Raw genomic sequence first — 17,945 nt, forward strand, 5'->3', positions numbered from 1 at the left:
TCAGACAGAAAGAAAATAATTAGCAGCTGTGCTAACTGGGAGTGAGGCACAAAAGATAGAATTTTTCTTTCTTTATGTGCAAAATAAACAGTAACAGTTGTCAGGCCATGGATAATGCAATCTAAATGAGCGACTTGAGATCAATACAGTTTTGTCTTGATTTCGGTTGGAGATTTGTGGGTAGATTTCTCATTATTTTTCTATTAAACAATGCTGGTTATCTTTTACAATCTTTAAATGCACACCTGTGGTAGTCTTACATATATTGGCTGTTTGAAGCTCTCATCAGGACTGTGTGGGCTGTGTTTGATTAACATGCTCCTCAGTCTCTCATTAGTTTGGTTGCACCCAGTGGGGCAAATTGTCCTTTTGCTATTCTTATTGGTGCATGGAGCTGGGTGACTTCATGTCACAGTTGAGCCCAATACAGGAGCCAGTTGATGATGCTAACTTGTTAGCAAATCATTCAGGATAGTGAGCAAAATTAGCATTCATTTGGAGTCATGGAACTATGAGACTGAACCAAAACCAGTGAAGCTGTGGGGCAGAAAAACAAAACAGTGAGCTGAAAGGTACTAAAATGTTCCAAAAAGCTGAGGGGAACTGCTGATGTGGGTGATAATTCTGAGAGGAATGATCACTACGATGACCCTTCTCACATTGCACACAGTCCCTTGTTGATATATCAGTATTGATTAGTGCAGCTTTAAACATGTTAAAATGTTGACATTAATTTATGTGCACAAGAAGAAAAGATGAAGAAGTGTGGTCACACCAGCCTGTTAAAGGTAAACATGTGTTTCATACAGTATGTGTTGAATATGATCACTTGATGATTTGTCTATCAACCCAGTCACTGTAGCTGCATGTGTGCTTATCATTTGCCTTTAGTGTCTCGCTGAAAGTCGTGACAGCAGGATTGTGCATACAGAATGCTGATATAGGATTTTTGGGAAGGAATAGCTTTGTTTCATTTGATCTTGTCATAGTAAAGGAAGGGGTTAACTGTGCCAACAGAGCCTGTTCAGGGAAATCAGGGAAACTGCCTTCTCCAGCTGTCTCCCCCTGGCAAGGTGTTCAGCACAGATACAGCTACCAAAGTGTTCAGAGCTGATACAGGCCGACACTGATGGGAGCGTTTTAGTGATTAAAAAATAACCCAGCTCCCAGCACATGACCAGCCAGTGATCTCTGGGAAGTCTGCAGGAGAGGGGATATTTTGATAGTATTAAGTCTTAGAAGAAGGAAACGGATCTAAAAAGGCAGAGACTGAGAAGCCTAATAAATTCAATGTTGTTATATAACTTTAAAACAAAAATGTGTTAAGAAAGGAACTGGGAAACAGTTTAAGGCTTCCCTCATAGCTCTGCTTTTAAAAAGAGAGCATCAATATGTGAAGCAGGTGACCCTTCCTTTAGCGAGAATCCTTGCATATGGATTTGTCTGTAAGGCATCCAAACTGCGCTGGGCGTTGGTAGCCATTTTGATTGCCTCTTCGCTTCCCTAACACTCCATTATTAAACCTTCCGTTGCAAAAAATTGAATCACAAGAAACGAATACTAACACAGACATACTTACATCAGACCTCTGATTCTTGGTTAGCTAGGTTCTGCATTTTACTCTGCGCCTAAGATGAGATAAAAATTTAATGCTCCTCGTGGGGAAATTGGGCAGCTTGTGTTGTAAACTTTGCATCATGCCCGATGGTTAATGCAAAGATTGCATGAATTAAGTCCAGCACTGTTCAGCTCTCAATTGGTTGCATGCATAATAGACTTAGCATTTGGCACTGGCGTCATTGGGTTGTAAACTGCGCGTCAGAGGTTAGTTAGGAGTGGCTGTGCGGAAAATTAACCCACACTGAGTGGATTTAAAATCCGAATGAATAATTGAGGCAAAACTTTGAATAATTTAAATCGACCTTGTAGTCTTTCACATCAGAGTGGAGGTTCCGCTGATTGCTGTTGTTGTTTTTAATCTTGTTATTTCTATTTGAATTCTTTGAAGGCTTCATGAGGAGAAAAGCATGTCTTTGGATAGTCATAGCTTTAACCCACAGATAGACAGTGGAAATGAGCACAAATTTAGACTGAAAATTGGACTGAAACACAACAAATTAGGCTACATCCATCTTTCTGTTCCCTTCCCTTTCCCTTGCAGACACACACACATAGCAAGGTGGCAGCCACAGTCTGCACTGAATTACAAAATTCAACGTGCCAAGAGATGAGCAGAGGGTGCCAGTATGTTGGTTGCTTCTGCCAGCCAACCTTGACTTCAAAGCAGTCTGTTAAAGAGAACATCCACATCAAAATGGAACTGAATTTGCAAAAACATAATCCATAGTCATTGCCATGGATCTTCTGCAGGAATCACCCTCTGAGTTTATCACATATTTGAGTTTTGGTCCTCTTGTCTGCAGCTTAGAGACAAATGCTTCTGATCATTGGCTGAGCGGTCTAAGATCAAGGGGATGAAATTCTGTATTACAGTGTATTTTCCCTTAAAGGAGAATACTATTTCATTGCAACATGGGTCTGGGACCATAGGGAGCATAGTTAGCTCAGACTTAGGAATCTCAAGCCAAAAGGAGCCAGTGGAACTGGTTTGATTATCTGATTAGGAAACCTCGTGAACACCACCCTGTGAAGGTACTCTGGGCACATCCAGTTGGGAGGAGAACCAGGGACAAACCCAGAACACACTGGAGACATTAAGTATCCCATTGGGCCCAGCAATGCCGCAAGGTCCCTCAGGAAGTACAGGAGGATGTTGCTATATCTTTTTGGCTACCTTGTTAAGTCTGCTGCCTCTTTGATCCCCACAGGAATAAGAGGTGGGAAAATGGATGAATGGATCCATTTATGAATGGATGGATGGATTAGGTGGCTTCTAAAATCTGGATAAACTGTTTTATCCTCTAACCACTCATTGTTCCTTGCTTTATTTTGGCAGTGCTGTCATGTTTCCACAACTCAGCAATTACTTTGAGTACAATACTATCATGACTAATGATCCATCCACTGACTGTTAATGTAAGGATACAATAGGCAAGGTATTTGAGCTGCACTTTTATGTGTAGAGTGTGTTCCCATGCACAAGTATATACAGTGCTTCCCTGTATGCATGGATTTATGCACCATGACGAGTGAATGTGTGTGGGTTTTCCCATTGCCCGTGAGGAATGGCCAGGGGGAAGCTAACACACTGTACCACAGCGAGGCAATGAGCCAGGATCACTGTGGGATCCACTGGGAAATAACATGTAAAGAGCTGCCTGTTAGTGCGGGGGCGAGCCCAGGGAAATAACCCGGGATTGGTGTGAACCTCTGCCGTCTCTCTGATGTTAATTCCCCATACTAGGTTAATACACTCACATGTACATATGCACATGCCACAGCTTCCTCTGTTTCTTGCTCATATATATATATATATATATATATATATGTACACACACACAACAATGCATGGACAACATTTTCATACCACACAAGAGTAATCAAATTTTTACTCTGCACAAACACGCACAGAGAGAGAGAGAAAGAGAAAGAGAGAGAAAGTGATAAACTCATGCTGCTGTCACATCTTACAGTTCCCCCATGGTGTGCACACACCGGAGACACACAGAGTAGCTCATATGCAGATACACTGACTGGCACACTCATATTTTTCACCCTCTCATACACACATTTTCCTCCCGAGGCCCAACTAGTCAAGCAATAACATCTGTCTTTGCAATTGCCTCCACTGAAACACATGCAACACCAATGGAACTGTTGCATAGTTTCTGTACTGTTCATCCTTTCTTGCTGTTGTCATCACCAAGACCCATCCCACAGTGTAGCAGTGGGTGGGCGGCAGGATCAAATGACACCAATCCAATGGGTTCTGATAAGAAGTGTCTTGCATGTAAATGTTGCGCCTCTGGTGATGAGGCGCCTCAGATATGATCCAACATTTTAACTGGTGCCGATCATGGTAATGATGATGAGCCGATTCTGGAATGGAGAATGTCTTAAAGAGAGCTCTGGCAACATATAATGTTTATGTCAAGGGCTGTTTCTTGTTTAACAGTGCAGCAGGTGGAATAGTTTGTTCGGCAGATGATGCTGATTGCAGTAAAATTGAGACATGTCGAACTTGAAGTCTCAGGACAGCAGCTTAGAGAAAATAAGTGAGTATCATTGTCATGTTGTGTAAAACAGGATCATGACTTTAAAGGATAAGGTTACTGTTTTTCTGTAGTCTTATAAATGTTAACGAATTCCATAAAAATACCAAAACCTGCGTTAGCTTGTCTCTTAGTACTTCCTTACTTCCCTAATATATATTTTTAATCTTTTTTTTTTTTTTTGCTATGCTAGTGGACCGTACAGGTAACAGTGTCAGTTAGTCAGTTGGTAGCTCGGTCCGCCACTTTGGTCCAGACTGAAATAGCTCAGCAACTGTTGGAATGGATTGCCATGCAATTTTGTATAGACATTCATGGAGATGAACATGAATTACTTTCCATTATTAAGTAAAATTTTAAGTGGTTCAGTACTTTGGTTTATGACCAAATGCCTGTAATACTCACGACATCCCTATGTGTTAATTAGCATATTATTATATTATATTAGCACTTTAACATAGAAAACATTATATATGCCAAACATCAGTATGTTAACATGGCCTTAGGCTTTTTTCATGGAGGACATTTAGACTTGTCATAGCAGGAAAAGCACAGGTGAAACTAATTTTGTTTCTCTCTTTATTTTTTGAGGCAATGTTAGCATGCTGACGTTGGCACTTGTGCAGCCTCACAGAGCAGCTATTGTGACTGTAGACTCTGTTATTAAAGAAGGCTCAATAATTTTCTAAACAGCTGGACACTTTAATTCGTAGCAAATATTAGCAGTGAATGGTGTGGTTGTTTGGTAGCCTACTATTTTCATCCAATGGTTATAAAGGTTACAAAGTATTCATAGGAGCAAAAGAGTGTATGTTGGGATTACTTAAAATAAACTACAGCGGCCATGTGAACATTTCATTAAATATCAATACTGTCACTAACTGATGTGTCTTTAATAGTTTTTGCAGTTCAATCTACAATCTACTAATTCAGCTGTGGCCTGCACAGACAATACTAGTTAATGAGATCAGTTAACTGATGTTTTGGTCTTTGTTTTTTAACTGAATTTGTGGATAGTAATTAAGATATAACATATCACTAGTTCCCTGTGACCCTTACAGATATGTGGTATAGATAATGGATTGATGGACAGATGGATATCACTGGCTGTATTCTTTAATTGTGCCATGATAGCATTTTCAATGTTATTTAACATAAAGATAATCTAATAACATGGTTCTGCAGCCCAGTTTGATACATACATGTTTGCATTCTGCCTGCTGGTGGTGAGACACAGGAGGTATTTGGCAATAATGATTCATTCTGTATTGTCACCCTATATATATGTCATCACTTTCTTCTTCTCTCTCTCTCTCAGATAACAGCTTTTGATGAGCTCCAGGCTGACTTCAAGGTGCCAATCGATCAGGGCAATCCACTCCATGCGGTAGGTTTCTTATCCCTGCTCTACATTCCTGTACCTTCACTTTTTCTCTCTCTCCATTAATTTTAAATCAGGCAGCTGGCAACGTACTAGTTTTGGAAGCTCTCCTCTTCTCACTTCCTGGCTGACAAGCAGACTATTATTGGACCTCAGGGCAAAGCATCAATGAATCATCATTTACAAAAAACAAAACAAAAACAAAAAACTTGAATTCAAATATAAATAAAATAAAAGTGACAAACCACAGAGATAAGTATTGAATCTACACTTGGCCTGATCCTGCACACAGTCACAACGATTTACACTTACCTAGTCCCAATGCAAGCTGTCTCTAATCCTCTACTAACTGAAACCATCTTAAGCCTCACACCTCTAGCTATAGCCTACTTTCAGTATAGTCTAAGCTCAGTTCAGAACAAAAATGTTAGCTGTCTGTCTATATATCTGAGAAGACTACTATTTATTGATTATTGCAGGAATGCTCACCAAGCTACATAACTTATTACTATATCAAAATTAGAAAATGCCAAAATTTAACTGGAACTCTCCTGAGAGAACCCTGTTGTGATTTGGCACTATATGAATAAAATTGAACTGAATCGAATTAAATAGAGAATGAGAAATGAACAGTGATCTCATCATACGCATTGCTGACTTGATGATCCATCCTGATCTCCTTAGCTTTGCAGTGCTACCAACATCACATCTTTGCTCTTCATGGACAAACATAATTCACACTACCGCTAGAGGTCCTTGTCAGGTAAATGTAAAAGTAACTTGCAGTTGTTTTTCAGTCCCCTTGTCATCCATCTGTGCCACTGTTGGACATGATGTTGGACAGTGACCTGGCAGGTTTCACTTTCACTTACACCAAAATGGCACCCACAATGTTGCATCAGCCAGTGTGCTCTGCACCATTTCATGAAATTTCCCAGTGATGGCTGATTTGTAGACATGGATACATTTCTGACACTGTCAGAATTCTTGATCACCATATCGCTGTAGAGCAACACACATATATGCATTTGATGGCTGTCAAAACACCTTAACCCATTGTTTATCTGTGTATGTATACACATGCTGCATCTTGACTCACATCATATCATGTATACAGGATATACCACTGTTTTATTTCACAGTGTCAACAGGCATCAATAATGTACCCTTATTTTATTTCATTTATTTCCTTATTTATTTCTTGTCTGATCCATCTGGTGTGTTATGTGCATCAACTGACACAAGTCAAATGGCGTCATACTACACAACATGGACAGTGTATGTTGCACTAGTTGTTGGTGTCCACTGTCTTACAGTTGGATCTAGGACCATTACATCAAAAATATTTCAGCATCATATGTTCCACAGAGAGCTTTAGTGTCACCTTGACAGATACCAGTAGACTCTTTGTTGGCCACACCATCAGCTAATGCTATTCATTTCATATTATCCCTAGTATGTTTTAAAGCCTTTTTCAGACTAATGCAGGGATTTAAGCCTTTAGTGATACTGTGTATCCCATATGCTATTTAAATAGGAACACGTTTATTTCAGTTTGGAGAATATCATGTTTTAACAATAGTCAAGTCACAGGTTAATACACTGGATATACATATACCCTCAACTCTCCCAAGCTCCCAGGCCGATAAACAAATGGGATGTGAAATGAATATTAAATAAATGTTGTGGTGTAAACTGTGTTCTCACAGATCTGCATTAATGTACTTAATGTATAAATATATTTGTGTATGTGATAGTGTAATGGGTACTTAGAACCTTGGAGTACTTTGCTGCAACACACTCTTTCTGTTACCTTGACTCCCTCAAAAATTCTCACAGTAAGTAGTAAATGCAAAAAAAGGGGGGAGAAAAAAAAAAAAAAAAAAAGCAAATACGTTCTGCTTCATTGCTCTTCAGAATTGCCACACCAGCAATCAGGAGAAGTTGTGGAGAAGGATGTACATTAGTGTTGGCCAGCACAGGAAAGCTGCCCCAAGTAAAGTTGTTTCAGGATGAATTCCAGCCCTCTAAATCCCTTTCCCTCGAGTCTTTTGGGCTTTTACTAACACACTTGGTTCTTAATAATACATGGTGCTACAGTACAGCACAAACAGTTAGTTTGGAGGTGACTTTGACTTAAAAGCTCTGGACTGTATAGCTTCTCTGGAGTATTGACTTCTATAGTTCCTTAGGGATGAGCAGAAGAGAGAGAGAGTGAGGAGGGAAGTTGGAGAGGGAGAGGGAATGATGAAAAAATTGCAAACTGGGTGAAAGAGAAGAGTTAGAGATGGAGACAGACAGAAGGAGGGAGAGATGGATGAATGAGGATTTCTGAAGAGGCCAAATGAAAAGAATTCTTGAGCTTGAAAGGCATTTCCAAGGCTCTGAAAACAGTGCATTAGACCAGATTTCCCCACTCATTGCCACTTTCATATTTTGTCATATTTGCATATCATTATACAATGCAGAATGTATCAAAGAATCCAGCAGGGGAATGGGTACAAAAGTTCCATCTAATTTTTCTCTTCCTTTTTCTTTCTTCTCTTACTCTCTCATGTTTCCTAAACCCATCCTTCCCCTTTGCCTCCTGCTTCTTATATGAAATGCATCACTGCTACCTATTTCCAGATGAAAGTGTGGCCCTGAAATGTATGATTTCTCTTTCAAAACATCCATTAAATATATTGTTAAAGCTGTTGTTACTCTTAACGTTTTCTACTGAGTTCCAAAATACCTGGAAAGTTGGTGGATTTAGGGAAAAATGATAATCAATGAGTAGAACTGAAAGTAACTTTTCTGGGCAGTGATGACATGAACTTTGAAATATTGAAAATTACTTCATAATGATTCTCAGTGCGAGTCAGATTATCAGCTAAAGCCAGGATGTGGTTCGCTTGGCCTAGCACTTGAAACAGCAACTCCTCCTTAAACCACAAATAGTTTTTTTATATCGATTTATGCATGAATTAAACAAACAGGACATGACATGTTAAAAGCTTTAGATGGGTTAGTAGGTGTTTTTTTCTTCACTTTGGACAGAGTCAGAATAACTCTCTTCCCCTGCTTCTAGTTTTCATGATAAATTAGGCTAACCACGTCTCAGCTCCAAACACACACAGCCTGTCTCTTGGAAGGGAAGTGAACAAGCAAACAACGTCTTTATTTTATCATTTAATCTCCTACTTTATACATGTTATGCACATTGATACATCTTCACATCTTAAACCTGTGAGTGGGTGTTTTCCACAGTATTGGATGATAACATCTGTGGTGCATTACTGAATGGACAATGCCATGGAAGATATTGCCCCTCATGCTAACTACCCTGTTTTTCTTTTTTTTTCTTTTTTTACTCCAAACTGCTGTTGCAGCTAATGAAGACAATTTTTCCCAGACATAACTTAGAATGTGTGACTGGTGTGGGTGGGTATGGGTTACTAGAAGTGGTCAGTTCCAGCTTATCTCTGTCATTTTAATGGCTAGTGTTAAATATATTATGTTAGAATGTATACATTCTGTAAGCATAACCCACTGCATGTTTCTATTTCATTAGTTAATAAATATTCTACCTAAAATATAAAATCTCATTGACCAAGATAACCATGTATTTTAGACATGACATTTCTTTGCTTTTTCTTTTTAAACCATAACATGATATTCTGTAATTTTCTGTATATTCTATATATTTTCTATGGCTCTTGTTTTGCTCTGGTTTTTCTTTGTTTTTCTTTCTTTGTGATTACACTTGTCCATTTTAATTTTGATCTTAATTTATATTTGGTGATGGTTGGTGAGCTGCTGCTGTAATGAAGTAATTTCCTGTCAAGGATCAATAAAACCTTATTATCACTATTATTATTATTATTATTAGTAGTAGTAGTAGTAGTAGTAGCAGTAGTAGTAGTAGTAGTGGTAGTATTATTATCAGCATTGGCGGGTCAGTCAACCACTAGTATTCTTTCTTTCAAGTGACTTGCATCATGTTTGGGAACAAAATTAAAACATCACACATGTTTACAGTTCTCTGGTTGATGGCTTCATCTTGAATGCAGCCATAGTGCACAGCAGATATAACTCACAGAGTCACGCGCTTACAGAAATAATCCATATGATCTGTCTTTCACAGACTCTTGCATAATGTCTCCCACCCTGCTTTCCTTCCTTCCTCTCTGTCTGTCTTCGTCTCTCTGTCTGTCCTCTTTCTTCCAGGCAGTCTAATTAGCAGTTTCTGTCAGCCTGCTCCCTCAGGAGCCTCACATTGTGAAGACCCCTCACACACTCACACACACACACACACACACACACACACACCACAAACACACAGGTGCAATCTCTATGTCCTCTCTTGCACACAGATTTGCAGCAAACTTCGTATAAAGCTAGATTAACTTACCCGTGTTCATTGTCTGTTAACCTTTTCTTGACAAGGAAAACTCACAAACCTACATATGACACATTGATGTTGACACATTCTTTAGCCACAAAAATTGGCTTATTTCCAGCCGCCAGACACCTGACATCTCTGATGCAAGTTCATCAGTTCTTGGCTTAAAGTCCTGAGCTGCAGCCATACAGAATGGAGGCAACATGTTTGTCTGAGAGGCAGGATCTGTTAGAGAATTTGTTGATCTTCATCACAGAGAACATTTGCTCACATAAAGTCAGTGCTCGGGACACAGGCAGCCTGAAGGCGTTCGGATGAATGGTACAAACTTGTCTTGTCAAACTTGAATCAGACTTGGCCTTCAGTGTGTTCTAATTGTAAGTGCTGTCTTCAGTTTCTCCACTCATTCTCTCTCTCTCTCTCTCGGGGAAAGAAGTGGTGAGTGTGTTTGCCACAGACTGACAGGTTGGAGAGTGAACAGTGCATGGGGCTCGTCGCTGATCAGACCACCATTACAGCTAGGCAAACCTAAACTGATATGCAGGCCAGATCAAATTTTTTTGAGGGGCCAGATTCAGCCCACAGGCCTTGAGTTTGGCACATGTGGTGCAGAGTAAATTATACAGTATGGTGAATAATATCACAGCACATGAAGAGGAAATGTTTCTGCCCTCAAAAACTTAGTCGATTCCAAGAAAAGTAGGACTGTTTTTTGCCGGAGGAGCTGATGTTGTGGTTGGTGATGTTTCAAAAACTCTTGTTTACTCATGCTGTTTGTTCATTTTGTGGATGTGTTTCAGTGTGTTTGCCTGAGTTTATGAAGGATTTCACTAAATGACCAGTTTAAGTACATTCCAGTACCTGGTGATATCTTTACTAAATTCATCTTTACATTTAGCAAATAGGTTTCAGTAATACAGAGCAAATCAATATGATGATCAGTCATCAATTTAGAAGAAAACAATCTAATTTTTCATAGTCCACCTTTAATTGTCCTGTTTTTATAATTGTAATTGTATAATTTTTTATAAGGTTTTCATGAATTACTCCTCCTTTGTTGATTTTTGGTATATTTAATTTAAGTGGGGTGCAGGCACAGTCTGTATGGAGTCTGGAGAGTTTTGGAAGTGTGACAGCTCAAAGGAAACTGCAGAGAAGCATGTAGGACTGCAACTCTGCCTCCTGGTCTCAACACTGAGAAATCATGGCTTTGGCTTTCTAATAAACTCTGTCAGATTTTTAGAGATGAGAGACACACCATTCAAAGCGGGATGAATGCTGTCTCACCTAATCAGATCAGGTCCTCCCCAAAAGGTCTTCAAATTGTCTATGTAGTCCACATTGTTTGCTGGACACCACATCAACCAGCCAATAGTTGAATGATGACATATGGCTATACATGTTGTCATTGGTCAGATTTGGTGGATGGCTGCACTTAAACAAAGTACAAGTTAACAGGCCTTAGCTATTAGCTGGCCAGCTACTGTGGCTCAAAAGCTATCTCTGTGAGTAGTCCATGAGAGTGGGAGAGAACTTTGCTGTGCTACTTTCTGGTGCGACTGAGCAACAACTGTATCTGTGAAAAAACACACTTACTGTACATGCATGTATACACACACACTGTCATGCATGACAACTTATTCCACACTATAGAAACAGCTGGCTTTACATGGCTGCCCTGATTTCACGCTTATCACTCCCTGGCATACACACACACACACACACACACCACACACACACACACATACTGTAGATGTCCTGTGATGAAAATATATTTCAACTTTAATTGCGTTGTTTCCCACCGTGCTAAGAGCTTAATGTTTTCCAGTGGCATCTGTTGCTTATGTTACTGTCACACACATACACGCAGACTCCAGTGACGATGCTCACTCTTACATATTCATATGCACATGCACATTATTATGGAGGAATAAAGCCATAGCCAGGGGCAATGATAATATCATCCGACTCTGAAATCAGAATGATAACTGAGGAGAGAGATGAAGGAAAGAGAGACTGCTGTTTTTTTTTTTTATTTTCAGATGTTTTATGGATGTGACTTCATTAGTGTAACGAATTGATGTTCATCAGCATTTCACCAAGGACACATGCGCGAGTGATGACAGCTTCTGTAGCCTCTTCACATTGTTTAAATGCCCCCACTCCCCACCCCCCTTATCAGTCCATGTCCCTCTCTGCTCCACGCCTGTCTCCCCTGCTTAAGCTCAAGTCTTTCTCAAGTCAAAGGGGAAATTTATTTCACAGTATTTAAACACAGTTTACACCAGTGGAACATTAACATTATGAACAACCCTCTTCCACTTCATCTTTAGGGGTTCATTGTCCAATCATGCTTACACAAGGCAGTTCCTGTAAATGAGAGTTTGCTCTTAATTGGTCTGCCTAGTTTAATAAAGGTCAATTTAAAGTCCCCTCAACCCACACACACACACACACACACACACACCACCACCACCACCCCTCCCCTCTTCCAGCTTTTATTTATACTGTACTTCCACGATCACTCTCGCTTGTCAAGCAAATTCTGGCTGAGTAACATTTCAAAGAGCCATCAGCCTAATTGCTTGCTAATGAGTAGACAGTTGCGGGTGTGAGCGCACACGCACACCGACAAACACACACACACACACACAAACACAGTGCTGCTTTGAGTGGAATATATTTGTGTGTCCTCGTTCAAACCCAGCAGCAGATGAAGGCGAGGGGAGATAGTGTCGCACAGGAGTGAATCTGTGCGGTTCTTGATGAGATGCATGGTCTCAACCAGAAATAGACATTAGCGGTGTACTGTAGATAATTGGTCATCAGACTGGGTCTTTCAGAGCTGTTGTGGTGTGTTTCTGTCAGAAAGTCAAGAGTGTGTGTGTGTGTGAGTGTGTGTATACTGTATGTATATATGAATGTTGGTGTGTGTGTGTGTGTGTGTGTGGAGGTCATACTGAGGACAGAAGGAGGGTTAAAATTCAGCATTTTGAAGAACATGAAAGAGTTCCTGTACATGCTGCAGGAAAATGTAATCCACTGCCATGAATACAAATTCTTACCCCAACCACTTTTTCCACTGTTCCTCCTTCCAATCATAGATTCCCTTTTTTGCCCATGATGCCACTCTGTATATTGCACTTCAAAGTCAAACTTTCTTCTGCTGAACTGGCTTCTCCTCGTACTTTACAACATTTGAAATAATGAAAAGGTAACATTTTTTTTGCATTTTTTTTTCCCACGCTTCCTTCTGATTCGGCTCTGAAATGATGTAAAGTCCCACAAGGCGTTTTGGGGAGGCTGGAGGAGTGGAAGCCGGGGTACTTGTATCTGCAAGTCTCATACAGAGACACACACACACACACATGCCTACGCAAGACATGAATAAATGTTATAAAATGACTTGTTCACAGCCTCCCACCCAGGAACTTCTAGTTTCATCATTTAGAGCAGTGGTTCTCAAGGGGGTCACAAGATGGTTTGTGGAGAACATATTGAAAATAAAATAACATATTTTAGATTGGAGATATAATTTGCCTTAGAATAGATTTTATTGAGTGCTTATGAGAGTCAAAGTGTGTGTACACATGGGTTTGTGATTGGACACAAAAAATGAAACTTATGTGCCACAAAATCATGCTTAACCAAGCAGCCCTAGCTAGTCTTGCTAACAGGAACATAGAAAGTCAATGGAGCAATGGCTTCTCAGAAAGTATTGTCCACAGTTCATGCAAGTTTAAAACCAGTTAAACTTAAGACATTTTTGGAAATGAAACACACATCCAAACAACAAACCCTTTAGAGTTTTTTCAGTATAAGGAGGGAGAACTACAGAGCCAAAAGACAGTGGTGAGTGAGTACACTATAGTCCTTGGTGCTTGCTGTTAAAACTGTCATCATGTCTATTATTTATTTACATTTGTTAATCAGATCATTTACAATCATCACCCAAATTCAGCAGGGGGAAACAGCAGTTAATGGTTTGCAGCTCTCTCTCTCTCTCTCGTCGACTGTCCCTTCATGTCCCTGTCATTTCCCTCTGTCTGTGGATTGTTACACTGAGGGGAAAATGGAATTAGGGCCAAAAATTCTATTTACAGACACAAAAAGCAAGCAGGCTAAGAAACCGATTTAAGTGATGTGTTCTGTCTGTCTTTGGATCTCCTCTGCTCCATTCAGTACTATGGACAGCACCGCACCTACACAATGGAGTTTTACACCTCCATTTATCTATACTCATTTCACCATTTCACAGCACAAACACCCACTTACTTAGCTGTGGGGCTTAGAGTAATCACATGCCAAAATATTTAGACACAAAAAGCTTTAAACCACTTACCAGCATAGAATGCACCAACACCAACTCTTCTGGGGGATCGTGACTTGAAAAGGTTAGAACCACTCTTTTAGTTCTGCTTAGCTCTTAAGAGCTAGTCCCTGGCTTAACTCCCAATCCAGCCGGACCTGCTGCATGTCATTCCCCTACTCTCTCACTCCACTTCCTGTCTATCTTCACTGTCTTATTAAATAAAGGCACAAAGCCCAAAATTTATTGAAAGCTCAAACATTACAGGAAGAAAAAAAAGACTGAAGGTGAAGTGAAATTGATCAATAAATAAATCAAACAAAAGAAAACATACACTTCTGCAGCTCAGTGATTAACATGTTGCATCCAGTTTTTCTAACCAGTGCAAGCTGCTTCTTGACAGTTTTTCAATAACAGTTTATCCATCCAAAGTGCACATCTTTGGCTATAGTGGTGGTTGTCAAGTACAGTCAGTAAGCACAGGTTTTAGTTTTAGTCTCCATATAGGGAAAAATAATGATATAATAAAATATTAAAAATAAATAAAATATTACCAAATTTGGAAACCTTGTTGTAATGACAGGACTTTTGAAAGCTGAACAGAGTCACAGCTGCTCAGTCCAGAATGTAGCTCCCTCTAAAAGCATAGATAGATAGAACTGACTTCAATTTGACTACTGTCCCATAGGAACTAGTTACCTTGTGTAGTTACCTTGTGATACTGACTAATGAATGTTTTTGCTTGCACCTGCTGCATGCACATTGTCATGCAGTATTTCATTTGGCAAAAAGTGAACAAAACTCCAAAAAGCAAACTTGAACACAACAGTGTATTTAGCAGTCAAAGTGAAGCCCTTAGATAAATAAAAAACATATGCCATAAGTAACTTTGTGTCAAACACTGAATGCCAGTTTTAAATTGGCAAAAGCCACCTCTCTCTCTCTTCCTCTCACACACACAGACACACAGACACACACACAACATTTTTTCATTCCTTAAGCTCTCTTGCAGCTTTCACCCAGTGAGTCCCTGCTTCTGTCTCTGACTGACGCAAACATGCGCGCACACACAAACTGCAGCTCGACTGTGTGTATTGTAGCTGAGCAGAGGTAAATTCTTGCTGGCACATTTTCACACAGCAAAATCAAATTAATGGACTCCTTCACTGCACTCAGCATTAACATGTGATATGAAAAATGCACAGGTAAGTTCAAAACCATTGAGGCTTGAATGTAGGCCACAGTATGAAGTACTGTATATAGAGACACATACTGCCAGTGGCTCTCAGTATATGAAAAGTAAATAACAATAAGCAGACCAATGTAGAGAATCAGAGACACTCATAAGTGTTGTTTTCATGGGCAGCAAAATGTGTTTTCACTCCAATTATTACGGCACACTTTCATCCATTTTAATCCTGTTTTTCATGTGTGGTTGCTAAATATCAGTTCAGCTTTAAACATGCCGGCTTTGATGTTCTGTATGAGCTGAAATATTTTTTTAATATACTTTATCGTTCCCATGGAGCCTCTGTTGTTGACATTAGCAGCCAGTTTATGAGGAGTAGAGATAAAGTCAAACTGACTGTCCGCAAGCACAAACAGCGTGACGCTCAGATCAATATATGATTCATAAGCAGCCAGAGCTATGCATCGCCCCCTGCGGAACACACTGCACTGCCACTCAAGTCCACATTGCGTCTCTGTATGAATGAGTTAATATTTGATGCTGATGTTAAAAGCCTTGGTGAAACAGTGGCTCAGCTTTGTGGAGGTTGCTGATTTAAGCATTTTACAGCTTAATACACACACAAAGACTGTAGAAATATTAAAATGTACTGAATTATATAAACATAATGGCAACTCCTGCTGCTGGAGAAATACTCAGCCTCTCAGCCACTGTTCTAATGTGGAGACAATTCAAACATGATGAGATCTTTAAGGGTGCTTTCATGCCTACCTTGCTTAGTCAGGACACTCTGACTTTTCAGTTTGGTCCAATTTGGTTTGGTCAATTTGAAAAAATGCACAAAATTTTCTAAGAAGGTCAGAGAGAGAGGATAGTGAATTGACAACATAGACACATGCTTGTAAACCAATCAATGTCAAATACAACTAGACACAGCAAATGTAGGTGATTGTGGATGTAGACAACTTTGCATAACACGTTATGTGTTATGTTACAAAATGCAAGTGACACCAAAACTAACTGGATCAAATGAATGCACTGTAACAAAAACTGTGTTAAAACACCCAAAGTGAGATAGAGCTCTGCTCAGGTCCAAAATATTAGAACAACAGAACACTACTGTAAAAATACAGTTTTTACATATAATATAATCTTTTTCAAATATCTGATTTTATGTATAAAGAAAAACATGTCTAGAAATGTGAGACCAATTCATTAGACAATATATATATATATATATATATATATATATATATATATATATATATATTTTTTTTTTTTTTTTTTTTTTATAGATACTGTACAGCATGGAATTACTGGTTTAAGGCACAGACATAGTTTTGATGTTTGAGCACTAAACACTGAGGCACAGTGGTGAAATACATCTCAAAAAACAAAAGAAAAATCTTTTTAATGGTGTAGTCAGACCAGATTTTGATTTCCACAAAGATCAGAGCTTCATTCATTTGTGCAAAGAATGCTGAAAGACTCATTCACTTCGTAGCTGTGAATCAGTCGGACTGAAATTTGACATTTGACAGTGTCATGAGGATCTCCAGTGTTTTGCCTGTTTGACAGAGGGTGTGGGATGGACCTCTCAATCATGCTTGTTTTATAACTGCACTGAAAAATGATATAAGCAGCACACAAAGAGGGATTCTGATTAACACAAGTGTTTGATAAGAAGGTGTATAATTTACAACCTTGTGGAATGCTGTTATTAGTCATGCTAGCTCCTGCAATTTATGTTTCATTACAGCCCTACCCACGTTACTTCCTGTTCCCTTCTGCAGGTCTGACTGTATCTTAACACATAAAACACACATGTTCCAAAGAAAAAAATAAACCAGAACATCCTGGATACAAGTGCTGCCATCTTGCCCTGGTAATGTCATTTGGAGGCAGAGTCTGCACAGTAGTGATCAGGGAGTCAAACTGTGGTTCTGAACTATCCATACCTTGAACATAGATTGACCCATGTCCTATCAGCTAACATGGAGGGAGCAGGGCTTATGACCTGTGCAGCAGCTAACCACCGGAGGGTGATCGATATGTTATGGCTTCACTTTTGGGGGGATGTTGTCAGTTTCTTATACAGCCATTGGTCTGACTCAATCCACATGACTTGGACTTGAATCCATACTTTTGGCATCTATCCATTAAAATAAGTTCATAGTCTCTGTACCTTCTCCATATATTTATATACATCCATATATTTTTGAGCAAATTTCTGGAAATGTAGCCACTCTGAACCTCAGAACCATTCTTACTTTCCCTCCAAATACAGTATAAGAACAAACTTTTGACTATATCTATTCTGTTTCATCTTTCGTCAGATGTCAGCATACTCAGCTGTCATGAATAAAATAACTGTTCCAGTGAGTCCTAGAACTTACCTTTTCTCCGTTTGCCTTTTTACAGAGGGAGAGGCTGCGAAACATTGAGAGGATCTGCAACCTGCTGAGAAAGGTAAGGAGAGGACTTATCACATCTCATGTGTTGTGCAGGCT

The 17,945-nt window shown here is 39.5% G+C and overlaps 2 protein-coding genes across 5 annotated transcripts in view; both read left to right on the top strand.

Moving 5' to 3' along the window:
* slc5a6a (solute carrier family 5 member 6a) overlaps positions 1-17,945 on the top strand; it is a 558,624-nt gene that overhangs the window by 372,266 nt on the left and 168,413 nt on the right. The gene's annotated exons all lie outside the window — the stretch shown is intronic.
* cnih3 (cornichon family AMPA receptor auxiliary protein 3) overlaps positions 1-17,945 on the top strand; it is a 65,791-nt gene that overhangs the window by 9,218 nt on the left and 38,628 nt on the right. For all 3 annotated transcript variants that reach the window (XM_051072044.1, XM_051072045.1, XM_051072043.1), the window contains exons 2-3: positions 5,491-5,559; positions 17,857-17,904. In XM_051072044.1, the coding sequence (XP_050928001.1) occupies positions 5,491-5,559; positions 17,857-17,904 (117 nt within the window). The remainder of the gene's footprint in view (positions 1-5,490; positions 5,560-17,856; positions 17,905-17,945) is intronic.

Source organism: Lates calcarifer, linkage group LG7_1 (genome assembly GCF_001640805.2).
Source record: "Lates calcarifer isolate ASB-BC8 linkage group LG7_1, TLL_Latcal_v3, whole genome shotgun sequence".
NCBI lineage: Eukaryota > Metazoa > Chordata > Actinopteri > Centropomidae > Lates > Lates calcarifer.